The sequence below is a fragment of the Dermacentor andersoni genome, chromosome 7 (assembly GCF_023375885.2).
Source record: "Dermacentor andersoni chromosome 7, qqDerAnde1_hic_scaffold, whole genome shotgun sequence".
Taxonomy (NCBI): domain Eukaryota; kingdom Metazoa; phylum Arthropoda; class Arachnida; order Ixodida; family Ixodidae; genus Dermacentor; species Dermacentor andersoni.
In genome coordinates, this window is record NC_092820.1 from 92,953,876 (window position 1) to 92,981,384 (window position 27,509).

General features: G+C 48.3%; 1 protein-coding gene across 1 annotated transcript; it reads left to right on the plus strand.

Annotated features, from left to right (window-relative positions):
• Positions 1-250: 250 nt before the first annotated feature.
• LOC126534775 (kelch-like protein 10) lies at positions 251-26,548 on the plus strand. Its single transcript, XM_055072690.1, has 12 exons — positions 251-698; positions 3,385-3,604; positions 6,806-6,955; positions 9,765-9,967; positions 11,323-11,401; positions 16,491-16,690; positions 18,250-18,418; positions 19,793-19,947; positions 21,235-21,413; positions 23,026-23,145; positions 25,175-25,300; positions 26,224-26,548. Exons 1-12 carry the CDS (start codon positions 463-465, stop codon positions 26,235-26,237), a joined length of 1,851 nt encoding a protein of 616 aa, XP_054928665.1. The 5' UTR covers positions 251-462; the 3' UTR covers positions 26,238-26,548.
• The last annotated feature ends 961 nt before the right edge of the window (positions 26,549-27,509 follow it).

The window sequence follows — 27,509 nt, forward strand, 5'->3', positions numbered from 1 at the left end:
TGTTACAGTTGTCCTGCAGGGAGGACCTTCGTTAGAGCGGCGTGTCTGATGACACGCATATTAAAGGACACAACCGGAACGAGCGTCCAGACAATAAAAAGACCTAGCCACAGAACCTTGGTATTAGGCTCACTTCCCTTGATCGGCAAGCTATACAGAAACACTAGTAGCAGCAACAACGAAGCTGAAGACGAGGAAGTCGGGAACTGCGTGACACGCGGTGCGTGCAAATAGCCGGTAATGAGGGCCATTCAAACTGCCATGCCCAGGCACACGGCGTAATCCGCTCGGTCGGACAGGCGTGCATGCTATCTCTGGGCCGGCCGCTGGTGTTGCGGTGTGTGGCCCGCTGGGCGACGCTTGCCTGTGGCCAGCTCGCTCACTTGGTCGCCCTGCCCTGCCGCCGCTCCTTCGCGGCTGCACCCAGAGGCGCTCGCCGCCATCGAAGTCACAACAAAGCTTATGGACGCAGACGACGCTGCCGGCGAGACCGGCGACAACGACATGATCACCGTGGTGTCCGAGGCGGTGCAGCTCTTCCGCGACAATGGCCGACAGCGCGAGTTCGCCCCGGGCGTGGTGGCCAAGGCCATGCCGGGACTACGAGAGCAGAGGAAGATCCGTCAGTACTGCGACGTCGTGTTCCGCGCGGCCGACGGTGTGGACGTCTGGGCGCATCGCTTCGTAATGTCTGCCAAGTGAGCGTTGCTCTCGCCGTATTTTTCTGTCGCAGGATTGTTGCGCTTACGTCCGTGCTTGCAGTGGCGCTGCAGACTTTCGCAACTGCAGCTCTTGCACGAGTACGGCACCCGGGTGCTCGCTCTTCCGCATTGCTGATAAATTATAATAGCGTGGTTCGATGGGAGTCCTGCAGTGCGGTGGTGTCGTTCACGCGTGGACCCGGATTGTGGGGGTCTGGCCGACCGGCGGGTCCGCCTACCTAATACCAATTCGCTACATAGCACCGTTTACGCGAAGTGATGAATCCAATTTTAGCGAGTCGTGCAGCTTCGTTTCTCGAACTCGAATGGGTCGTGAACTCGACCCGAGCTGGCGGAGTTCACGGCCGAGGAGGCGTCACCTCCTCGGCCGGACCCACTGTTGTTTCCATGAATCTGACGACTGCGAATTTCGACCCCACAGAAAACCGATTAGCCATGACTTTGGCGGGTTCCTATGTTCCGTTTCGCGTCGGCTGCGGGGCCGTGTGAGTGGGAGAACTGAGCATCTCAGAAAGCGCATCCGCGTTCAATTTTTTTTCTCCGACGTCCAATTATATTATAACTTTATTACGGGCTTTTTGCAAAACGAGTCGTGCTGCTTTGCGTCCATTTGCCTCAGTTTGATAGACTTATGTGAACTATGTAACCCAATTCGTCCAACAAGGCAAATCAGCCTGACTTTTCGAGTTTATGCAGATAACGAGAAAGTTGTGTAGTTCACTGGCTTGTTCGTTCGTCCGTCCATCCATCCGTCCATCCGTCCGTCCGTCCATCCGTCCGTTTATTCGTTCGTTCATTCGTTCGTTCCTTCGGGCTGTACGCTTATATTTCCTTGGATCCTCGATGATTTCTGCAGAATATCTTGTAGTAATTGTGGCCTTAACTTTGAGTATACCTCAACAACCACAAATGCTACAACCACAAACCAGTACTCATCAGTCCAATAGGCCGCTCAAAGGCAGGTCACCTGAGCAGCTAGTGAAAAACGTAGTTCATCAGGACTATCGAAGTCACCTGGGGACCACATTCACTTGGTCTACAACTTTAGCGTATAGTTTCACCTTTGCGTCACGTAACGTGACTCTGCTCCCTTAGTGAATAAACTTCCGCTGAAAGAGATGCGCCCCGAATTGTACCGATGGATAATGCAGCCTCCATTTTCTCATTTAGCACATATAATTAGCACTTGGCTCGGATGCAAACAAAATAATTTAGCACAGAAACCACTCACAAATATTTATTTCTTCCCCAAAATAAATTAAAAGACACCGCTGGGTTTTGCAGTTAGGCGTTTTATCAATGCAGAAGTCTTCATCACAGCATTACAAGTGTGTACAGCAAGAATCACACTTTTGCATGCGCTGGTGGTCACTGCTCACGTTAAAATCTTCAGTAATTCTGCTGAAGATGTAAATAACAAGAAACCAATAAGTATAAATTGCGGATTTTTGTTGTCTTCCCAAAGGAAGGTAACGGCACATATTCCAAAAGCTATACACTATGCAGGAAGCCGGCTTCACCGCCAAGGTCTACGCCATGCAATGAAGACATCATCATGCTTTATCGAAAAAAGTACATTTAAATTTTTTTGCAGTTTTTCGTTTTCTTTTTGCTTTCTTTCTTTCAATTTTTTATAGCACTGCTCTGCTTTTGATTTAGGCCAGCATTGTAGATTAAATGGTTGCGCGATAGGGTAAATCGCTATATTATGCGACCATAAATGTGCTTTAACACAACACCAACGTCACTCTACAAAGCATGACGAAGTCTCTTAAGCAGGTTTCACCGCAAGAACGGATGTTAATACTTAGGACCATCTACAGTACAATACACAAAAGCTTACCAGCGAGACTTAGATTGTTTCTTTTCTAGCCTCATGCACACAAACCGTACAAGGTACAGGTCAAGTACGCCATTAATTGGGTCAACTAGACTCACTTATTCCGCGCTTTCACATGAGCTCGGTTCTAGCGAGTGAGCCAGCGTCCCTGTTCCTTTTCAAGGCGAGTTGTGCGAATGAGCGAATCGTTTCGAGGTTACAGTGTCAGGGCCATACTATAGCTTCGCTTACCGGAGCTCAACGAGAGGTCGATACGGAAGTCGGACTGACACAGGCCAACCAGACCACACTGACTTGCATTTAGCCAAATTGGTATAGGGAGTCGGCCCACCCAGAAGCCGCCACGACCCTCCCTCTGCGTAACCGATTTGGAACCCATTTTGGCCCAGCCAGCCGACTCCTCTCGACATTGTCGAATTCATGCAAACGCAGAAGTGCCGAGAAGCGCAGTTAGTCAACTTACGGAGATAGTAAATTCCGAATCCGTTTCAATCAGTCAGTCAGATGTCAGACAGCACAAGCCGAAGCAGTAATCGTCATCAGTCTTACGTACATTTCTGCGCTCCTCTCACTTTCTTGTCGGGAAGCTTATGTCATATTGACAGGCGCTTGCTGTTCGGGACCTGAAAGTACTAAAAGCGTTAAAGCGATTCTTCTCTTATCAGCAGCAGCAGGAGGATTGACTCGACCGTTCGCTCTCGCTTTCACATCTTTGCAAAAAAAATTAAGAAAATGAAAGTGGTGTTGTCAGAACTCCCTCTATTCAGCATGCGAGCGCTTTCCTAAATCAATGTTGTCGCTGTCGGTCTCTCCACGATGCAGGTACTTGGGCTGCTACACAGTCTTCGCTCGCGCCAAGGAAGAGATGAGTCCCGAGCAGAAGCAAAACAACCAGTGGACTCCGCCCATCCGCGTGGTGGTAGCAGACTTGGACAGCGACATGACGCAACTGCTCGTTGAATTCGCCTACCACACTCCACTGCACGAGTGCATCGGCCTGCACAACGTCGCCAAGGTGCTCGAGCTCGCAGAGAAGCTGAAGGTCAGTCTAGGGCTGCAGCACTGGTGAAGACTTTTTCTGAAACTTCGTTTTGGGGAGATGGAGCAGAGGAGCGTTGCCGGTAGCAAGCATGAGCTCTATCCTGTTTGCGATCACCGGTCGAACTTCTAGGTAGGTCGACGTCGCCGGCACGAATCTTAACCCGCTCGATGGCACTTCATACTCCTGGGGGCGTCGAGCATCTTTAACATTTCGGCTGTTGGGAGGTCACTCACTCAATCACTTATCCGCTCACAAAGTCGCTTAGTGGCTCACACACTAACGTAGTCGCTGAGTCACGGTCACTCTTCGGCGCTTAGTCACAGTAACTTAGTCGCTCAGTCGTACACCCTCGCACAACCGACTTGACACAGTAACACTCACTCAAGTCACCCACAAAGTGATTTAGTTATTCATTGGCTCATTCTGTTACTCGGCCCCTCACAGTTAGGGAGCTGGTCACTAAGTTACTCGGTCAATCACACTTACTTTGTTGCTTAGCCACTTAGTTGCTCTTCCACTAACTAGCACGCTAAAGCACAGAAATTTGCCTATAAAAGCAAGCTTTGTAGTCATTCAGGCCCCCGCGAGTTACTTGGTTGGTTGATCCTAGATGATATGGCACAACCCATTACGGGTGACATGCAATCAATCGAGACGTAGTAGCAAAAAAAGAAACATTTGATTTGTAGAGAAGGTATTTAGGGGATAATAATAGTATACAGTACTGAATAATTATAGTTTCAAAGGACCGCGTTGCGTTCCATCACCTTTTCTCAGTTGTTGAGCCTTCCACGAGTTTAACTGGCTATAGAAGAGGAAATAGAAGAAGAAGAAAAAGAATGCGAATTCGTGTTTGATGCATGTTGAAAAGGAACCACCTTCACCAGCCGGTTATTACGGTAAGTCGATTTCGGGCACGTTCTGCGATTTGCTTTTGGACTGGACATATTTAGGCACACAATGCTCCTTGTGGTGTTACTTAGAATGTCCGAGCAAAATGGCGGAGGCATACTTTCAGTATTGGCGTGTGAGTAACACCTTGAGCTGGCCTGTCCGAGGCTTTGCATACGCCAGCTTTTAGTGGAGTAATATTGCCCGGTTGAAAAGAACCCGGCGTGGTAGCTCGGAGGCTATGGCATGGTCGATGGCGTGGACGAGGTCGAGGTTTCAGTTCCCGGCTGCGGCTACCGCATTTTGATAGGTGGCGAAATGCCAAAACGAGGTGTGCTTAAATTCCCTTGCAGGTTAAAGAAAATTATGGGGTCGAAATTAATCTGAAGCTCTCCACTCCGGCGTCTTTCTTGGTCCCAGTGCTGTTTCAGACGTTAGACTTAGCGAAACAAATAATAATAATAATATAAAATAATAATTTATAGTAATAATAGTAGTTGCAGTAACGGTAGAATAATAAGAATTTATTGCCAGAAAGCAAGCAAAAGATTGTGAGGAAAAAGAGGGGACAAGTTGCTGAAAGCAACTTGAATAGCCCCGCATTTCCTGACGTTGGCTCGAGCAGGCCGAAAGGATGTATTACAAGGATATTTTGAAATCTATATGCACCACTAATCATCATTTGGGAACTGCACATACAATAGGAAACTACATAAACGAACTGCATACCCATCGGTTGCGTTCATCTTCTCCTTCACAGTTACGTGGGTTCCGGAGACAGTGAAAGGCGAAGCAATACATTTATTGAGATTAAATGAAATTGGAAATCGAAGTTAACGTGTAGGCGGGAAATATAAATATTATGGAGAAATCATTGAGGACGATTCTGAACACAAGCGAATAAGCCTGCACGAACGAGCTAGCGAAGTGACAGTCCCCCTATTGTTGCCGACCATCCTCGCCACTCGGTTGCCCTTTCCATCAGCCCTTTTTCTCGCCTTGCCCTAGTTCCTTCATGGCAGCCGTGGAGAAAGGATGCGATCGCTTCTTTCTCTCCCTGATGCATCGTTGTTAACGCCGTCAGCGTCCGTTGATACGATCGCCTGCACTCTAAAAAGAGTTTACACCCTTTGGGTTGTATTTTGTCCCCAAACAAGAATCGTCATCTGTCTTGTCCGCATCTCCTTTCTTTGACGCTGCGAGCCCGGTACTTCCTAGTTACGAACGGCTTGCGCGTTATCAGATTGGCATAGCAATAAATTGTGGGGTTTTACGTGCCAAAACCACTTTCTGATTATGAGGCACGCTGTAGTGGAGGACTCTGGAAATTTCGACCACCTGGGGTCCTTTAACGTGCACCTAAATCTAAGCACACGGGTGTTTTCGCATTTCGCCCCCATCGAAATGCGGCCGCCGTGGCCGGGATTCGATCCCTTGGTACAGCATTCTCAACGGGATAGTAGGGAGCGTCGAGTTTTCAAGAGAGCAAACGCAAGCAAGGCAAATGACTATTATTGTTTGGGGACAAGATAAGCCCCAAAGGGTGTAAAGTTCTTTTAGAGTGTGCATCCGAGAATCCTTCTCCCCCACCGCATCGTCCAGGATTGGCTAGCCACCCTCTCTCCTGTTTCCTCCCGCAACTGGCTTGCCCGAGACCGCACACCCTCTCCCTCGCCTTCTTGCGGTGAACGAGCCAGCAAACGAAGTGACAGTGCGCCCCTCCTCCCCTTCTTTACAGTCCTCCTCGCCACTCAGCTGCACGGGAGCTCACGCAACCGAGAGCTCAGCCCTCGGTTGCCCAAGAGCATGAGGGTTTCTTCGCCTTTCCTCGCCCGAGTGCTACCACCATCGTACCAGCAACTTGCCACGAAAACAGCCGAAATAACCAAAGGAAGCGATTTCCTTTCAACAAGTAACACCACAGCATCAACCGCCGAGCGTTCAGCTGGCAAACCATCACAACAGCTACACCTACGCCACGTTCGTTGCGCAACCATCTGTCTCCCCCCGGTTGTGCTGTGTGGGCACCTTCTATATCGTCATCGCTAGTAAATCGTTATAGGGTAGCATTTCACGAAAGTTATATTTGATGCCACGACGACCGACGGCGTCACGTTCGCGGAATTAATACAAGGCACGCAAATCTTTCTCTATTTGGGCTTACGAAATGCACTGTGCAGGACGACGCGTTGCCTTTTTCTGTAATCGCACATCTTGTATCCGATCATGCTGAAAAAAAAAAAAAGTTTTTCCAATTTTTTTCTTTCGGCAGGCTTCAGCAGAGTCTGCACGCTGTTATTTACGACGCAGGTACTGCGGATACGGGATCACTGCCTGAGCACCCTGAAGAACAACCTCGAACCGGGGAGTTGCATCAACACTTACCACTTGGCCTGCAGTGGGGGATACGGGTATCTCGCGGCAGAAGCCTTTCGCTACCTCGTGCGGAACTTCGACGAGGTACGAATATCGAAGTGCACCGTGAGCACAGAGCGTATGCTTTTTTTTTTTACGACAACTTCCGTTCTCTATAAGACGAAAGCCTAAACTGGCTCACAGGTCGAAAAATCCGTTGTCCAGTGTTATCGAAAGCCTGACCGTCCGACGTTATGGCACCAAAATTCAGCGGCACCAAAAAATGACGGTGCCACCCGCGACCATCGGTGGGACTTGAAGCAACGACCTTTCGCGTTGATTAAGGCACTCGAAGCCTCGACCTCTGGTCGGACCAAAATTCAATAGCGCCAAAATTAAAGTGCCACCATTGATGGTAGAACCCTCGACCATCGGTGGTAGTCGAACTCCGACCTTTGGTATTAATTAGGACTAAGTTAATTAAGGTACAGATAATTAAGGTAGAATTAATTAACTTCGTTAAACCACGTTGGCGGGCTAGTTGGTTAGAATCCATAGTAGAGTGCAGAAGCGTGACTGAACAAGGACGTAGAAAGAAATAGATACACAGACACAGCGCTCCACTTTCAACTGTAGCTTTTATTTTCGCATGTATCGATATATATACACCGTACGCGCGGAAACAAACGTCACAGCAAAAAAGAACATTCAGTGGTGCATTCTGATGAAACGTACGCGTGTGCCATGCATGCCATGTGTGCATGCCATGCATGCATGCCATGTGTGCATGCCATGTGCCATGTACGCGTGTGCGACCATGCGTACGCATGGTGAAAACATGTACTGCAGTGGTCACAAAAATATACCGAGGTATCGTATCTCCTTTTCAGATAGCTACAACGAAGGCTTGCTTAGGCACTTTTCCTCTAATTTTGCAATCTCGTAGGCCTCCACTATCTCCCTCGTCATTCTCCTATGAGCCCTATACAGAATGGGAGTACTTTCAAACATAGGCTTGCAGGAACAATCTCGGCAGTGAATACCCAAATGACCCGAGATTACCATACAGTGACGTTATATCGATGCTCTTTTAATCTCTTATTCATGCATCTGCCTGTTTGACCAACATACGTTCTTCCGCATGAAAGTGGAATAGCATAGACAACGTGGTGAGGGCAGGTTACAAATTGTTTGCGATGTTGAGTAGAACATGCCTGCCTTTTGTTATTCTCTGTATTAACCTGTTTGCATAGCTTCTGTACACGCTCAGGGGCAGAGAAAACCACGTCCACCCTGGATTTCGCCGCTATTCTTCTGAAATTATGTGAAATGCAATAAATGTATCGTACCACAGCAAGTTTCTCTGCTCTAGCATTGGCACAGTTTCCATTCGACGCGTTTTTGTACTTCCTGCTTAAGCCATCCGCGACAGAGGTGAGCATACGCATCCGGTAACCGAATCTGCCAGGCGCTTGTCCTGATCTCTGAAACTGGCTTCCACTTTGTGGTCTCATGACTTCGTTAGAGAATTGTTGAAACACCATGTAACTACTACGCGTTTTACAAGTTTTGAATGAGCGGAATTAAATGGTAGGGCTGACTTATTGCCTCTCGGCTGATAACTCCAGCAGGTCATTTGTGGAGAAAAGTACAATCTGAAGTCTAAAAACCTTATGAAATTGTGTATGGGGTCTTCATGTGTCAACAATAAAGGGGACAACACTTCAAGGGAACGAGGTTACGGTTGTTGAAACCAGCGTGTCAAAATTGTCTTATTCGTTATTCAAAATGATTAGAAAATCGCCAACGAATCTGAACACTTTCACGACGTAGGTGTCATTTTTTAGGCGTTCATCAAGAACCTGGTCACGGTTAGCTAGATATAAGTCACTTAAGCAGGGAGCAATACATGACCCAATGCATATGTCATCTTTTTGTTTGACAACATTTCCTTCCCAAGTCGCGTACGGGCGTAGGCAAGCCTTCGTTGTCGCTATCTGAAAAGGAGATACGATACCTCGGTTTATCTTTGTGACCATCGCAATACATGTTATTCCATGCCTTGCACACGAGTACGGTTCATTGAAACGCACCACTGAATGTTCTTTTTTGCTGTCACGTTTGTTTCCCCGCGTACGGCATATATTTATCGAAGAGTGCGAAAATAAATTCGATTGTTGAAAGTGAAGCGCTGCGTCCTTGTATCTGTTTCTTTCTAGGTCCTTGTTCAGTCGCGCTTCTACAATCTACCATACAATTAATTAAGGCATTCGAACTCACGACGTTTCGTGGAAGAAAACAAGTAATAAGAAGTAACTACGCTTTCGAACGACAATTCCAAGTAATTTACTGAACGACTCGTGAGCACGCCGGCTTTCGCCTTCACCCTCTTATCCTACGCTAAACTGTCTGTCACCTTTTTTTTTTTATTTCTTATATTATTATACCTCAAAGACCCAATGGAACTGCAAAACATAAAAGCCGCCATTACGACCTGGAAGGCGGTAATCGTAGCGAGCATGATATATTTAGGTAATCTTTTTTTCTTAATTTATTTAGTATGTTGTAATTTTAAACAAATTTTGCGTTTCAGAGGGGCGGGAAGTGTATCGCTAAAGGTCACGAATATACATACGATGCGATAATTTATGTCGGCCCTTGTCATGCAAAAGGATAGAAAGTTGGGCGAGTTGGTGCGGCAACATGATTTTGCATTGTAGCGCAAAGTGACACGGACAGAGACTAGAAGCAGACAGGACACACGCTCGTCCTGTCTGCTTCTAGTCTCTGTCCGTGTCACTACGCGCTACAATCCAAGATAATGCTGTTGTCCCTGATATCAAGAGACGAAATGGGAAGTCTTCCGGCACGTTTGTTTGTAAGCAGTGGAGGAGGGTGTCTGTGCGTGACGCAGGTGTGGAAAAACAGCGCCCAGTTCCAGTCCTTGACGGCAGAGGAGATGCGCAGCATACTGGAAGACGACTGCCTATACGCCCCCAATGAAGTGGAGGACACGTTCCACGCCATCCTCAAGTGGATCGCCGCGGACGTGAACAGCAGGAAGGCCTATCTCGCCAAGTTCCTGCCACTCGTGCGCTTCGCACGCTGCCCCGTCATGTGAGCGCATTCTCGACGTCATAAGCCGCACGTCTATATACACACGAACGGGGCAATAAAGTCGACGCGCATCGAACGGCAGTGCTTCTAATTTCAGTTCCTTTCGTGATATCGCGTCAGATATCAATTTTTTTTTCGATAGTGGCGCTTTTCTGGAAGTATATCTTGGGGCACTGAGGCACAACGCGGTTTTGTGCGCAGAGCTTGTACAGAATTATTGGGGCAACAATGACGACTGTCGGTGATGTGCCCTACTAGCGTCACCGACGCTAGTAGGGCTAAATGAAATTTTAATACGGGCTTTCTCGAATTTCTTAGCATCCATGATGGAACCGGGAAGATGGTTGCTGTCCGTGCTTGGTTGAGGGGACTGAACATTGTTAGTGGAGGTTAGTGGCGGCAAGGTAAAAGGTCAACTCTACGATGATCATTTCAGCAGGAAACGATTCTAGTGCACCGAATTACTGCACGAAGCGCTGAGTGCAACAAAATGCGACGTTCGCTAATCACGTTTTTTTTTTTTTTTTCTTTTCGTCATAGCGCGTTCTTGTAAAAGGGACGTCGCTACACTTTTTCAAGTCAATAACAACATTCTCGTGAAAAAGAGCGCTTGTCCTTCTCCTCAACGCATTGAGGTCCTCGCGACTTTTTGTGTTTATGGTGACCCGCCACTAAAACATCGTGACCACTTGCCGTAATCACTTTTGTCTATTGCTCCCCCCGCCCCGAAAGAAAAAGTACTAACAACGGCATGCTGCGCCCCTCGGCCATGACGCGATACTTGATGTGCTACACGTGCTCTTAATGCGGTACCATAAGTCTTTTTCATGTAGACGCGGCTAAGCATAATTAGAATGTAAACTGAATGCTGTTAACGCGTCCGAAGATGCCCGTCATCGCCCATGTCGCGACAGAGAGAAGACACGGTGTCCCTTCGCTCTTTGACACCCAAGCAGCTACGATCTGCCTTGCGCGTTGCCTTTAAAAGCGCTCTACCGACAGCACCGCTATGTCGTGCCAGGGTCGATACGTTACCTGTATGTGGTGGCGCATTGGATTAATGCGCTGTTGGATTGGATTAAGCTGCTGTTGCATTCACGTATACGAAGCTGCACGTGACATTGTCGTCTTCCCATCGGTTCGGGTGTAGCGCAAGGTACTATATTGGCTTCAACGTCGCCTTTGACGTTGGCTTCGATGTTCTGTTCACTTGGGGAGGCTGTCATCTGTATATACCATGCTTTTACGGGACGCGTGAAGCCGAACACGTTTTTTGCACACGTTGCGTTATCACATACAAAGCTGATGATGCCTTCTCCATTGTTTTTTACAGCGGAGTTTATGTCTTCTTGCAGAGAATTCGAGAAAGTTGTCACCCACCCAGAAGTCCAAGGTGACCGAGACAGCCTCAAGGTGATAAACGTGATCCACCAGGTTAGCTGGCCTTCTTTTTGCGCAGCCAGCGCTTGCTTTATTACAGATAGCTAACTGCTGTCTACGGTTAGATTGGACATGCAGTTGGTAGCGCGTTCACAGTTACGTGCGTATAGGCTGCGACTACGGCCACCAGTAATGTGTCAGAAATGAATGAATTAAGTACCTGACTGACTAACTAACTGACTAACGAACTAGCTAATTAACTAAGTAATTAATTATTGGTAAAATGAATTAGAAATGAAGGAAACCTTGCATTTTTTATACACGCGCACACGCACGCACGCACGCACGCAATACAGAGTTTTGTACTACTGAGTCATGACGATACCAACGCAGCACTCACGTGCCTTGCGGAACGTGGAAGTGCGTGTCAAGACGGGCTTTTTTGTACATCGGAGTGCCCACGTACGTCAACGTACGTAAACCTGTTGCGCTATCACACATATAAAAGTAAAAGCGCTTCCTGTCTACAGCCCAGCCAAGCTAAGTCGATCCAAGATCCAACCGTACTCGCCGGATCATTATAATGAACAGATTATGACCGTAATAATAACAGCCAGATCGTGCGCGCGCAAGGACGCCTCACTGGAATTCTGCACTTGGCAATCAATTCCCACCGCGCAGGATCCTGAAATGACCTCTGCGTTTTGACTTCACCCAGTGTGAAGGCAAATTGTAGGCTATCGAAAAACACGGAGCCGTCCGCCGGTCGACCCTGAAGCCACTATTTTGCGAAAACAAGAGTCTCGCGCTGTACCGAACAAGCGAGGACTACGAGAGCAGCACCCGAGTCCCCCACATACACCCTGTTACAGACGGGCACCAGTTCATCGTTCGGATGGCGTGGGCCTGGCGATATTTAGCTAGACCAGCAGAGAGGGGCCCAGGCAGAGGACACGGCGACAACGTAACGATGATATGTTACGTTGTTTAATTAATAATATGTTTAATATGTTTAATTACATCGCTACGGTGGAGTCAGCTCTACAAGCTTCGTGGCGGAGAGCGACACACAGGCTCTATAGGCTCTTGTGGCGCGCGGACACACACAGAGCTATGTTTCCGTACGCAACGTACACGGTACTAAAACTTCCTAATGAATGCAATCGAATAGGATGGTTTCTATTACTAGTGAAATGCGCATATACCTGGTTTGCACTAACGTCATCGCGGCGACCATTTTCGGGTATTATCTTTTAAAGCAAAAGCTTTACTGGCCGCGAACTTGCGAATTCGCAGTGGCGGTGCTCCGAGGAGGCACATGACGTCACAACGCGCGTCTCTCTCTCTCTGTCTCAAGCTCCCTAGTCACTACTGCGCCTGCGCCACTAGTAGCACCGAGCTAGGTGTGGTCCACTAGGGTCCCTCTATAATTTTCAAGGTAGCGACATCTGCCATGCGCGCCACCTAGGAAGTTCCTGTAGCAGATGGCGCCCACGATAAACCGCGGCATTAGTGAGGTGAGAAAATATCTGCACGTGCGCGGAAATAAAACCTACTGGTGCATGACTGTGGTGAAAAAACGAAAGAAGGACCCGAACTGCTAAATCTAGTCCTTTAATTTCAAATGAGCGCTGAAAGGAAGACGCTCAAGAGCGCGGAATGAGTGCTTGACCGCCTCGATTCCGCATGTTCACATTTCATTCGTTTGTGCGCTCGTATTAAATTACATTACATGTTCACAGCATCAAAAATCTGCCTATAATTAGGAAGAGCGTGAAGTTTTGATTTACTTGCATTGCATGAAAGAGTCGAAGCACTTGACGGGTGAACAACACGGAGTCGGAGCCGAAGACAACGCGACACATTTTTCGTGTCTCTCCGCGCGAGCCTTGGTGATTGCTTGCGCTTAATTTCGTTTGCTCTGTGAATTCTTTTGCTTGTAAGTGTGCTGCGTACACATACTGGTTACCTTGAACGAAAAATTTGTGTAAAAAAGAAGGCTGACAGTCGCTTGGACCGAAAAACTTTCGACATAACGTCGCTGAAACGTGCGACCCTCACGGCAACTAAACAACACCATGTGTGTGTGTGGAAATGGGTGCACCAACAGTCTTCTTGCCGCTGAGTGTGTCTGTCCTGTAGCGATTACACGACGACTGTTGTGTTTTGTGGTTTAGTGCTACTAGCCAGTGCAACTATCGTGACATTCTAAAGCGGCGGTATAGATCGCGTCAGCAAGTCTCCTCGATCGTGTTCGGGCTGCCAATGCGATCTAATCTCGCTGCACACCAACATCGAGCGTAGTGTGTGCGCGTGTGTGAATGTGGTTGACTGTTCACGTGAACCGTGCGACGTTGCCACGTAAAGTTGAATCATGACGCCGATTGTTGTGTTTATGCCTTCTCGCCTCCGTGCCCCGCTAAAGCCCCTTAAGAATTAGAGGGCCCTTATACGAAACGCACGCGAATTGGCCTAGCTATTATTGCGCTGTCTTTTGCTGGCAATCCACGTATCGCTTCTGCCGTTTTTCTTATGTTAATTTGCAGTTGTGTGTTTTTCATCAGTAAAATGGCATCGCCGATTAGTGAAACATCTTCGAGTGTAAGGGAAACTTGGAAGGAACGAACTCGCAGCTGTATGTACTGTGCTTTGATATGTTGTATTATACTTTATTATTTGTTGGCCAGTAGCAGTGGCTACGCAGTATTTGTTTTTAAAAGCAGAGTAATGCAGGCACTTAGGAATATATTTATTCACATATGCAATGTACAAAATACGATTAGGATATGCAGAGTTGGAAATGACTTTTTGGACATACTGTAAAGCGCAGTTAACAGCGCTCGCACAAACACAGTAAGCTAAGGTAGAATTCGCTGTTGAAATTTGTGATTCTTTATCGCACGTAACGCAATGTGGATATTTGTCGGCGAGTTAATACGCTTCTGCCCCGCTATTTACTTGCATGCTAGATCATACTGCACTTGCTACGTCAACGGGCTCATAATGCACTAAAATCAATAATCTCCACAATTTTCGGCCGTCAACATTCATGCGCGCGGATGAAATACTATCGCAGCTCTGCACACTCACGTGTATACTTTCTCTCGCACCTTCGTATCGCTCTACGTTACTCTCCTCGCATAGTCGTGCAGTTGTCGATGATTCAGTCTTTCCGTTGAATTCTATGCGACCACATTTATCTTCTTGTTAGGTTTTGTTTGCCGCGCGGAATGTAATATAACTTCTTGCGGTCCTCCGTCTGATCATGACATCCACCCACACAGCAACAAGGAATTTCGGTCCTTCGCACCCTAGGTCATAGTGAGCTATTCAGCGGGCTCATAAGGAATCAACATTTGTGCGCGCGAGAGAAATACTATCACAGTTCGACACACGCACGTGTATGCTTTCTATCGCACCTTTGTATCGTTCTATGTTACCTGCCTCGCTTAGTCGTGTAGTTACCGACGGTTCAAAGTCCTTCCGTCCGTCCCCCCGTCCCCTCAATTCTGTGCCACCATACTTTTCTTCTGGTTAGGTTCTGGTTGCCGCGCGGGATGCAAAATAACTTCTTGCCATCCTCCGTCCGTTCTCGGCACCCAACCGCACAGCAACAAAGCATTTCGGCCCTCCCGGAACGAAATTATCGCAGCAATGTACATAGCACAACAGGCGAAACGCGCACTCTGCGCCCGGCGCGCAGAAACTTTCATGGCGGCAATTGGGTGGAACAAGGTCACATGTCACCGATCAGCCTATCACTGGCGTCGTCGGCTGGATCAAAGCCTTTCGGTGCTTTAAAACTTTTGAGGGAGTTTATGTTCCGTCGCTCCGCAGCGCCGCGCCTTTCCGCCGCCACCGTTTGGTATGACGTCACATCGCATTCCTCGTCGTTGCGCTCGCCTCCGCTCCCTTCGCCAGCTGCGTCGCATGCCTGATAACATGTCGGAGGATTCAAAAGGAGAGCTCGCGTGCACCGCAATCACAGTTGAGGAGGCAGTATGGACCGCGACAATTCTGATAAGCAGGAGGAGGCCTGTAATCGACATCGGAACGAGATGAAGAGGAAACGAATCGCCCAGGAAACAGACGAACAGCGCGCCGAACGACTGGCTAAACGCCGCAACATAGCTAGACAACCAGACTAACTTGGACTTGCAATCAAGCTTAACCAAGGCTGACCATGCTATGCCTTAGCTTTCGCTACGTATATCCTGACATAGCCGGGTTAAGCCACTGCCAATTTTTCCATTTATCTATCTATTGCAGGGAAGTGCCAGTCGCAATTTGACCCTGTGTGCCGCCCGACGCATATACAGGTGCCTTGAGCGGCGGTCAGAGCTTTAGATACTATCGAAACCTACGGCGGCCGTCTCGCGAAGTGACAAAGAAATAATGCACGTGCTGGGTGCTCTTGTGGCGCATGCTGCTTCAGTAATGTTGCCCCACTCTATTAAGTGCTCGCACAATGGCACGATGTGTCTGCGCTCAGAAATTAGCATTCTCGCAAAGTATCACGCCGCGACGGCTCGCATGCCCTGCGACTGCTAGGTGAATTCGAGCAGCAGCGTTGGTGGCGACGTCCCGTCACGTAGAATGGAATTACAGCTCACATCGCTATTTGTCGGAAGCTCACTTGCTAGTGTAAAAGAGCCGGCACCAGCACAATCACAAATTATATTGTCTTTCGTCTAAGCGTCGTTCAGAACAGCGTGTCAGTTTCTGACGGTTTGCGGTTGACCAAACAGCCACAATATGTACATTTAACATTTTTGTTAGCTGCCGTGCAATGTTCGGTGTTCCTGCATTCCGTAAGCTGCATTACGTACACTCTTTTTCCAAGCACAACGTCGTTACCAACGCTTTGCGCAATAACTATATAAACAGAACACGGCTGTTCTCTGGAATAACAGCGGTGTTATCTCTAGTTAAACTGAGTACCACACGATGGCGCCGCCTATGAAGCTGCTCCCGTCTTTGTCTACGTTAACCCACCATACGCAGACGGACTAGCTGAAGCTCCCTAACATTCGACGAGATTCACTTATTCTTTAGCCGCCCTTGTCTGAGGGCTTCCCGAGATCTCGCGACTCTAATTGTTTCTAATCAAATACGAGCGCAAAACCTGCTTTTTTCCGCGCAGACACTCACCCAGCCGTCGATGACGGTTGGCGTAGTGGCCGGCGTTGACCTGTCCCCGAAGTTGTGGCTCACGCCTCGCGTGCCCAAGGACGTCCTGTTCCTTTTCGGGGGCTGGACGTCGGGTGCCACCAACAACATGTTCACGTACAACTGCCGCGCCACCAAATGGCGCGTAATGGGCAACCAGTACACCACGCCAAGGTAACGCGTCCCCTTGACAGCGAGATATATATATATATGATATATGAGAGCGAGAGACCGCCACGTACAGCAGTACGTGGCGGTCGCGACGAGTGGATGTTTTGAAGTTATTTCGGTCGGGGGGATTCGCACGATTTGCAGAGAACGGCAACCCGTATAGAAAGAGTCGCCGTGGTCGCGGCCTCGTGATTTAGTCTCCCTCCGCCTCGGCGTCGGGAGGCCGTGGGTTCAAAACCACATTGCCGCCGGTTACCTACCTGTTATCCAAATGGGCATAAGCGTCCCCGGTCCGAAATTTTTTTTAGCGTGTACTGTCCCGGGAAAGTAGCCCGCGCCTGCAAGTCCCGTCGGTCCCTGTGGGCACAACAGAAGACACAAATATTACGTAGATGCAAGTGGCCGCGCGTCGAACGATGGCGACAAGTGATGCGTGTATTGTTGAGAAATGCAGCATTGAAAAACGCTTTTACATTCACATTCTGTGATAATATACCTTCAATGCGTCCAGAGTGAGATTGCTACACGGCTGTGGAGTAAAGGTAGCGAGCTCGTAGTTTCGAGGCCAGACAGTTAGACAACGCATGAAATGGCGTAGGCAACAAGGGACTTATATTCCCATGTTGATAAACCTTCAAGGCCAGATAGCGACATTTAAAGAAATTGTATCGGATTTGAAAGGTGTTCAGGCGTCGTTCGGAGCAGGTGCCGTAAAAACATTTTCTTAATTACGAGAGTGTGATTGCAAAACGGTTGCCGGAAAGCGGGAGAGAACTTACTGACACAGCCGTGGTGATATCATTTTTGTTTCTTTCTTCCTTTACACACGTTGGCGATAGAATGGACCTAAATTGGAGTGTGAGTCCGCATGTATGTGTGCATGTAACGTGCGAAAAAGTTACTATGCCAGGAAGCGGCGCTTTTTGTCAGTGTGTAACGAGTGATACTCACTCCTGCCGACGTTCTGGGCTGGTATTCCTTTCTCTAGAGGTTAGTGATGCAACGCTGGCCAAAGCGCTGCTTTTTTTTTCTTTTTTTGTCCTCGAATAAAGCAATACACCCCCAAGCTTCGGCTATATACAGGTGGTCCTTGTGTAGCGGTGGTTCCTAGCTTCGCCACACAGATTCGTTCCGTTTCTTAATATGTCAGTCACTGTTCAATGAACTACTGCATACGTTTTGTCTCTAGCTTTCCACGTTTTGCACGATGAGTGGAGAACGGTGGGGTAGCCATCACGCAGTTTCATTTCCTACAGCTGATCGCACAGGCAGACCATCGCGGTAATGGTTTCGCATTCGTGCGCTTTCGCTGAGGTTACATTCGGTGCACCGCCTAAAGCGCCATCTCTTTCTTTTAAAGCAAACTATTCTTCAAAAAAAGGGTGTATGGATAATGTAGGAAAGTACGCAGAACTAATCGGGGCATACTACCTAGATAACGTTGATAAAGTTTCGAGGTTGTGATAGCCAGGTTTCGAAAAGCAAAAGGTGCGTGTGTCGAGGAGAGGGGGGTGCGGGTTATTTCATTGCACTGAAAAAGTTTTCGCCGACGTCCTCCGCAGGGCGTACCATGGTGCCGCGGTGCTCAACTCGTGCATTTATTTCGTGGGCGGTTTCAACGGCCGCGAGTGCTACCACTCGGTCGTCTGCTTCGAAGTGCCTCTCGCCCGCTGGACTGACAAGGCGAACATGGCGGTCGCGCGATGTTACGTCAGCGTCGCTGTCCTCCAGGCAAGCTCGAAATGGGCGACGGAGGGCGGCCACTGTACTATTACAAAGCCGACAAATCCATACAGGGAGCGCTAACTGCCTACTGTAGTTCAGTGCCTACTGTGTTCGCCTACTGTGTTCACCTACTGTAGATTTAGCTATGATTGCCGTATGCACAAATAACGTGTGTGGCAGCAGCAGTGATCGTTGCGACACTTTCACTAGAGTGGGAATTCAGGCCACTTGATTATTCCTGATCGCCTGATAAGACCGCGCAAAACAAAGGATGTGACAGAGACGTGTCTCCTTTTTTTTTTTTTCGCGACGTCACTCGCTTTGCGGCTGTTATCAGATAGAAGCGACGCCTTATCGCGCTATGCGTAGCCGCAACCTGGTAGTGTTGCATTATTGTCTTCGTAAAAGGGGGTTAGGGGGGAAGCTGTTCTGTCCGCGAACGTATTACAATTTGAAACTCAAAGAGTTACCATGGGCGGTGCACAGAGAGTAAGGCCGAACTTCGAATATTCCGGTCTGAAATAAATTCAATGCAGTGGGAAGCAAGGAAAACGGAGAAGCGATATTTCGAACAAAAATAACTTTGCTATAGTGAGCGATTACTCTATATAGTACCATTTTTATTTTGTACGCAGCAAAACAACGTTTCTTCCCGATTGTCGGAAGATTTCTGGCTTTTCTCTGTATATGCTTCCGTCCGCAATTCAGGGACGCTAACAAACCAACGCGCCCTTTAGTGTCGCCTGACGCACACACTTATAACAGCGAGTGGCCACAACGTTGTTACGTAGGAAATGGTGGCGTGTACGTCTTGTACCATGGCGCTGCTGACCTAAAATGCGTACTGCACTAATAATTCTTCACTCTAATAGCATGGGAGATCAGCTCACGCAATTTATGCCGGCATACAATGGTTAGGTGTGACACTGGATTTGGAGGCACTGGATTTGGAGGTTATCAATTTCAGGGGCGCAATGATATTGTTACGGTGATGTGAAGAGGTGAACGGCGAACAGATAACTCTATAAAACGTCACGACCTTCATAACCTTTATACGGAAACTGTTAACAGCATCCTCTCCCCTACCCCAATTACCTGAAGCACGTAGAACCCTGGTTCTGCCTTAACCGAACCTTGGCTTGGCTTCCCACTACTTTACTGGTGTAGTGCACGCTACGTAATATCCGGCTTATCGTGTAGTTGCGCGCCACACCGCCAGGTGTGCCTGTCGTCTGCTATGGGGCTGTAATTATCTCACATGCGTCTTACTGCTTTTGTGCGAAACAAAGGTATGCTTATGTATCATGTTGAACATTCTGAGCCCAAGGGAGGTTTCGCAAGCAGTTGGCAGCCGTTTCACGGGGCGTCCTGTCTTTGCAGGGCTATATCTACGCCTTGGGAGGCTTCGACGGGCGCCTGCGCACGAACACGGTCGAGCGCTACGACGTAAAGGCAAACCATTGGTCCATGGTGGCCAGCATGTTACACGTCCGCAGTGACGCAAGCGCCGCGGCAGCTTCAGGCCGCATCTACATGTGAGGTCGCTTTCCGATTCACTGGCTTCCGAATTGCATTGTGAAGAGTGATACAACGGATCAAATTATGGCCATGGATTCGCGGTACAGCCGAGACTTATGCTCCCAAACGTCGCTCGGCTGTAAGTTAGACTAGACCCGCGGACATGTTTACTGTTAAGAAGAGAAAGAAGAAGAAAACTATGATGATGATGATCATGATGGGTATTGCTAATGCATTACGTCTGGGTGGCGAGAAATGGTCGCCTAACCTGCATGAGCTAATTAGGTTTTACTATATTTCTAATTTAGCGTCCTGGTTCGTTTCGTACCCCGCGGAAATTCGACAAAACATAAATGCTAAGCACTTATCTAGCAATAAATGTGGAAGTAATTAACTTGCTCAAGGATGTCACTTTCAAAGATAATCGGGAGAACGTAAATGAATGGGCCGTGGAGGCTAAGAGACGAATGAAATATTGGTGGCGCGAACATCCAAAATGGGGGTGGCCAAGATTCACGCAGAACAGGGCTAATTAAAGGGACTGACAACCGACTTTTACGGCACCCGTTTTTTTTTTTTTTTTTTTTTTGTGCTACGGAAAGTTTACCGGTCTAAGTGTCTAATCACTCAGTGGTAACGCGGAAAACACCGTGGAACGTTTTCCATAAAAATTTTCTGATCTGCATAGAGCATTTAGTCGTGCTCAAGAAACAGGGTGGAAACAGTGATATGTGCGCACCAATTGATCGCATTTTGTGCCTCACAGAAACCACACAGAACTCGTGCAACTAACTCGCGAACACGCGCACATACAACAACCCTCACTTGCGCCGCGATACATTGGAAGCTGCACGGCTTCTCCCACTCCACTCGTTACTACGAAGGCAGCGTCGCTCATTAGCGTGCACTATTTTTAATTCGTAATGCGTGTAGAATGAAATGCAAAGCCTAATAATACACGAATTTCAATTTTAGCAATATGTGTGCTGCACTTTATAACAGCCGATTTATGTATGCAGTAATCTCATGTACTACATACGGGGTATACACCAAGATTTCACCGCCAGGCCGCGCCACCTACTGGTTTTTGAGACTTTCTTTGCCAAGTTAAAAATTTAGTTCCTACGTAAATCACGAACGGCGTGCTGGATTCTATCTTTATAAATCATGTCATTTCCATCAACGTCTCGCAAAACATTTTGGCCAGTCGTCAGTTTCTCTAAGAGATCCTGGAGAGAGGACGCTATCTCAACGGAGCGCTTGACCATACGATGGTAATTTCGGTTATATCCACTGTCGCGCAGTGCCGGCGGCTTTACGGGTCGCGAGGTCCTGGACAGCGTGGAGTGTTACGACCCGTCGACCAACGCCTGGACCCGGGTGATGAACATGTCCTGGCCCCGTAGCGGCCTCAAGGTGCTCACCCACAATGACACGCTCTACATCATCGGCGGGTACAGCGGTCTCACGCGGCTCTCCTCTAGTACGCCTCTATTCGTTGCAATCGCTACCGTGTTAAGCAAGGTCTTCGTCAGGTCCGAAGGCGGCATCGATGTTATCGAAAATTTGCACGGGGCAATATACGTATATCTTCGCCTTCAGTCCGCATGTCATACATGGTCAGGCATGGCATGTGGCGGCTTGTTTACACATCGTTGCCTCCTGCAAATCGGGTGTCGTACTAACGTTATTTGGGGGGCAAGTTACCGGTAATTAGAGCACATTTATTCTCATTTAGGACAAAACAGGGAACGATATCCTCCTTCCTGGCCTTTACTGGGCAATCCACAAGCCAGCGTTCTTTTTTTTCTAATTCGCAGGTTGTGTTAAAGATGTTCCTGCACACTTTTTGGAACACGCTATTTAAACCTAGCCAGTCTATGGAACACTACTATAAAAACAACGCATATTAATCCCATGGTATACAGGTTAACGCACGCAATTTCTCTCGAAATATTGTCAGCCTTTTCCTTTATCTTCTCGTAATAACCACACGTGTGCGCCGCCATTTTGTGACGCATCATTAAACACTACGGCTGCAGGGCCACTTTCTAAAGGAACGCAGATTCTAAAGGAACGCTACTCACATTGCGTTTTTGCGTCTTTTGTGGTTGAACAAACGTAGTCTCACTGTAAGCTTGCCAATTTCTAACCCTCGCTGAAGCGTCCTTTTCGAGCACGTGTTAAGCGATTCCTTTTCTTAAAAGTGCGCTAAAGAAAAATATTGGGCTGTCTTAGATCGATAGATTATTTGTCTAGATGTCTTATCATAATTTTCTGCGTACGAATATATCACATTCCTTACGTGGAAAACTGGCACTGAATGTTCCGCTGCTGCTCTTCAATTTGAATTGCCCCGCGCCGATACGGATGACTTGACGTAAGCATGACGTGGATTCCCTCTCTACCGCTCTATCCGAATTGGCCGATGCTGACGTCAAGTGAGAGGCAGCATGGTCCAAAATAGATGGCGCCACTTGAATTTCTTTTTCGTTTTCGTAACTTTCTAGCTTACAAAAGTTCTGTTCTCGCTACAAATGACGAATTTTGGGAACTCAACCGGATCTAGGGACAACGAAAATAGGAATGTGTCTTATCAACAAAGTCGTTCCAAATCGTAGATAACATTCATATTACAATGCAAAGCGACAAATTAAGATTTCAGTTGAGGCTGCTTTGTGTCCTCTAACGCATTTCGATAGTGTAATCTATGGCGGCTGAGGGCAAGGTGCGATGGAGTGACGATTAAGGAGAGTGGCTGCGTCGAAAGGAGGAAGGCGAGAGGAGAGGCAGCTTCGCGCGCCTATTGGTTGACGCCAGCAATGACGTCATCGTGGGACGAGATGGCGCGGAGCGGTGAGGATACGTTGGCGCATCTTATGATGTCGTGAGGCCACGACAAGAAAAGTCGAGCATACAGTGCACAGTTCAGACATCACGGTTACATCGGTTTAAACGGTGCGTGGAATGGGCTTGATGCTTGTAATGCTACACATCATAAATTGTAAAGGAACTTGGCCTTCGTTTTATACCAAGTGTCCGTTGCGATTAATCTTCCTTTAATTTTCTCGATTTCTTTCATTCACGCTTTTCAGTGGAGCAGCTGGACTTGAGGAGAGCTCGGTTCTCGGAGTTGCCCAGCATGCCTCACTCCAAGAGCAACTTCGCCGCCGTCATTCTGGAAGGCTGCATTTACACCATTGGAGGTTTCAATGGTACCACCAGCCAACGGGTTTGGCTGTTCAAATCCCACCTATTTGTTGCCAGCAATGTTTGTGTTGATGATGATGTTATTGTGATTATCCCAATGGACCGAACCGGAAATCCTTGGTTGTCCCCACGCGAGCCTAAAGAAGTCCGTAGGATGGTCACTAAATAGGGAACAAAAACATCAGTTACGTCAATGCTCGATGCGCTCATGTGTAATCGCTTTATGGTCGTGACATGCAGAGCAGAATGGCTGGGAGCTTGTTTGAATTCTAAGGTTTTACGTGCCACAACCACCGTCTCATTATGAGGTACGTCCAGTTAAATTTGCACCACCTAAGGTAGGGAGGGGTGGAGAGGGCACCCAAATTCTTGCATTCTTGCATTTCGCCCTCATCGAAATCCGGCCGACGAAGCCGGGATGCAGTCCGTGACCTCCCGCTCAGCAAAGCCATGCGACAGTCACTCAGCTTCTGCGGTGGGTAGCTCCGAAATGTAATATGCAAACAGTGCATCGTGGAGCATGACGGAGTGCAACATACACGCCATGATGGCTTGGCCCGAATGCATTGCCGCAGCACGCGATTGACCAATACTAGTTTCTAGTGAGCATAGGACCGAGCGCGGACATCAAGACGTGTCATCGCGAGCGAACCTTCCTCCCTTGCCACGGCTGCATTTTACGCAATAAGAGACACTGTGCAGAGAAGCTTAACTCACACGACTGCTCTCTTATGGCATAAAATGGTGGTTGTTTGAGTGCGCTATGGCAGGGCTACGCAAATCGTGAAGAACGGCTTTAAAGCTGTGTTAAGGGAATAACCGGGTGCGGTAGTGATAACCTGGCTTGTTTATCGTCAATGAAGCCCTTTTAGGTGAAATGCTTATAATTGCTCTTCACGTAACTTTGTAGCGCTTTTGTAATTGCGACGACCAATGTCGTTTGTGCCAACTTGCGCATCGCGCGATTTTCTCTGGCTTTGCACTGAAGGCAACTGCGGAACGCTGCACTTTGTTCCGCTTCCCCAGCAGAACCGACTGAGCGAGTTCAAATCATTTGCTGCTACAAGAATTATTCCGTCGACTGCCCCCAGAACAACTTTTGCGCTTAACTCCTTCCATACGCTGCACAATCGCCCTCAACGACAACGGTGGCATGGCGACGACAACGGCAGTGCGGCTATGACGTCGGCTGACATCCGGTAGAGCGAGTAGCTGTGTCTGCGAGATGTACTCTGAAAGGGTCAATGCAATAAAAGCCGCGCTGCGGACAACTGCTGGATCGCGCTCTAAGCTGAGCGGGCGTATTGCGCTTTGTGGCCTTCGAAATACATGCAGAGACGCTATAGTACTCGCGAGTCGCGTGCGGTGCCCTGAATACTCCGCACAAACTGCGAAGAGTCGAAGGGGCGCGATAGCTCTATGCTTAACGCGTCCTGTTCTTAGTTATTGGTTCAGAGGGACGAGTTCAAATCTCAGTGTTGGTAGCGCATGAATTTCCTCTTTTTTTAAAAGCAAAATTGGAGAACTCGGCGAATTTGCGTGCCGTTGAATGGTTACGAAAGCGAAGGCGGTGGTAGAGCATGGTGGCGAGTGCTACGTCCTTGCCGCGAGTGCAATTGCCATCCGAGGTTAGGCGAAACCCAAACTTAATTTTTATTACGACAGCAATTACACCGACACATTAAAGCGCGTCCTCGCGGTTGCCGTTGGCGTCGCCGCGCTTTCATGGTATGGATGGCACACGCGCGGTCCTCTCGTAGTGGTTTAGGCTTCCGGAGATGCGAGCGAAGCGCTATGCGTTTGGCTTTGCTCAATCGGTCCTGTATCATTTATTCTTTATTCAAGAAAAAGTCGCAGTGTCATTGGCATTATTGCGACCATCGTTCTGCCTTCCGCTGCTGGCATTGGGGTTGTACACGCACACTATTGCGCTTCTGGGGCCGAATTCGCAATGCTTTTCGTTCGTTAGGTTTCATTCGAATGCAATAAGCCATTCGAAGATCGGGTACATTACACTTCTTTGTCCTTTGACAGGACTGTCAACTGTGCGACTCGTCGAGCGCTATGACATCGCCGCCCGGAAGTGGTTCACCGCCCCTGAGCTCGGCGTAAACTGCAGTGCGTCCACCGCCTGCATCATCACCGACCTCTCCAACCCCGGTAGGTGTCGTCAACGACACGACCGCAATCGTCGTCACAGGCCTCACGATGTTGCGTAAGGTGTGACTGGGAAGATTGGGTGAGCAGGTAACCTTGAGCGTAGCTCGAGCAGCGAGGTCGACACGATAAAATGTAGAAGCATTCCTCGCAACGGTGCGTGCGCCACTGAAAACGGGGCAGAAGCCACGACGCCAGCTAGAGGGACTACGACAGCGGTCCGTCGGCCTATGCACGTCAAGGACTTGTCGCAAACGCCTTGCGGGACGGAGTTAACCCTGTGGGACGTCCTGCATCGCCTGCATTTCGCTGTTTGTAGCTTGGTTATGAGACCATGGTTATAACGCAGCTTTTCCACTCCCCAGCCACTGCGTATGCAATATTGGCTGCAAAATGGTAGATTGGACTGCGCACTGAATCTGCATAAATTCTCTCTAGCTCGTTTTTTTTTTTCTCGTTTTTTTTTTTTTGCGCCTGGGAACGACAGCCACCGCCCCTTCCCTTTCTGGAGGCTGTGGAAAAGGGCTCGGTGGCGGTAGAGGAGGACGGCAGTCACCTTTCATGCTGACGCTGGCGCCTCCGACCCAATCACTGCACACATTTCACGAACTGGCTTATGTGGTATAGCCAGCATTATACTACGCCTAGAGATGTGTTATTATCGGCTCTGTCCTCTGTTGTATCTCCAAATGAAACTTTCAACGCTACCTGAAAATTCTCGCTGCGAGAAGCATACCTCTATGAGCACATCATTCCTTTATTAAAATGGACAGCTTTCCAGGTGCGTTTCGGTATTCGCTTGCATTGACAGTCATCGTCGATGTTGCTTTCGTTGCTTTGTGTCAACCATCGCTATTCTTTCTGTTCTTATCTGCTTTGTAACGTCTTCCTCTGCTTTTCTTTTCCCCTCCTATCTCTCACTGTAGCCGCCTGGATATAAGCATCCGCCGCTTATCGCACCTGCGGGGCGGAGCACCGCGATGACCCTAGACGACCCGCAAGCCTGACATCGTCATCCCAGTAACACCAGCCGTGTCGCTCTATATGCGCCAGTAGCGAAAGAATGGCACAAGAAAGCTGGCTGAAAAACGCATAAAAGAATGAAATGACATGAATGAAAAAGATATACGCGTATGGTGCATTTTTTTAACGAACTGCTCGTTAAATGAATAAAAAAAATACAGTGTAGGAATCAGTGATAACGACCGTCAATGACGCAGTTAGCTTCCTTATAATCCACTGCAAACCCGTTGGCTCGTATTCTACATAAACCGCACTTAATAGGACCAAGTGACAACAAGCGCCCTGCTTATCCGAGTTAAGACTCCATGACGTGACGTCATCACTTGACCTCCGCGACCACGGATTAAATGGCCTCCGGAATGGGCACGGTTAACTATTGTACCGTTGACGAAGACGACAGGGACAGACTGGTCACGTACCACGACATACTGACACACTACACGAAACAAAGAGAAGCATACCCACAACCCCACAAACAATTCGTCAGGTCTCAAGAAACAGATTGGAGAAGGTTGCAAACCAGAACGTTCCTAAACCCAGTGCACTTAAACAGAATAAATTCAACACAATACCCTGTAAGCTCTACAAACACTAACACGCAGACATGGCACACATCTTGTGGAACTGCACACAGATGAGATCAATATATGTAGAGGACAAGATAGAACCGGACCTTCTCGAGGAGCGATGGCTAAGCGCTCTGACTAGCTCGGAACTACACGACCAATTATGGGCTATCCAGCGGGCCCGGGCAGCGGTGGAAAGGCTATGCCTCACCGCACATAATGTCCGGGTGGCCTGAGCCCGGGCTGGCAACCTCGCAGGTCCTTTTCCCATTAGTTTTTTTCCGTCCGTCCGATGTCGGCACATATACAGTTATTTAAATTATGGTGTTAATTAATTATGGTGTTAATTTAATTATGGTATATTAATGAATCTTTAGCGCGTACACGTCACTTTGACGCGGTGGGTTTTTGCTATTTATTGACTTCGCGTGTAGGCAGGTGAAGTGGACGCAGCCCGAAAACTCTTGACCAATAGCCGAGGGCTAATGGCGAAAAGGCGTCGAATCAGAAATAACTATTTTTCTTTTGTTGAACACAATCATGCATAATCAGTGTGTACATGTCATATCGGATGTGGAGCTATCGCGGTTTTCGTGACGTCGCGTGACGGCCTGGTGAAGTGG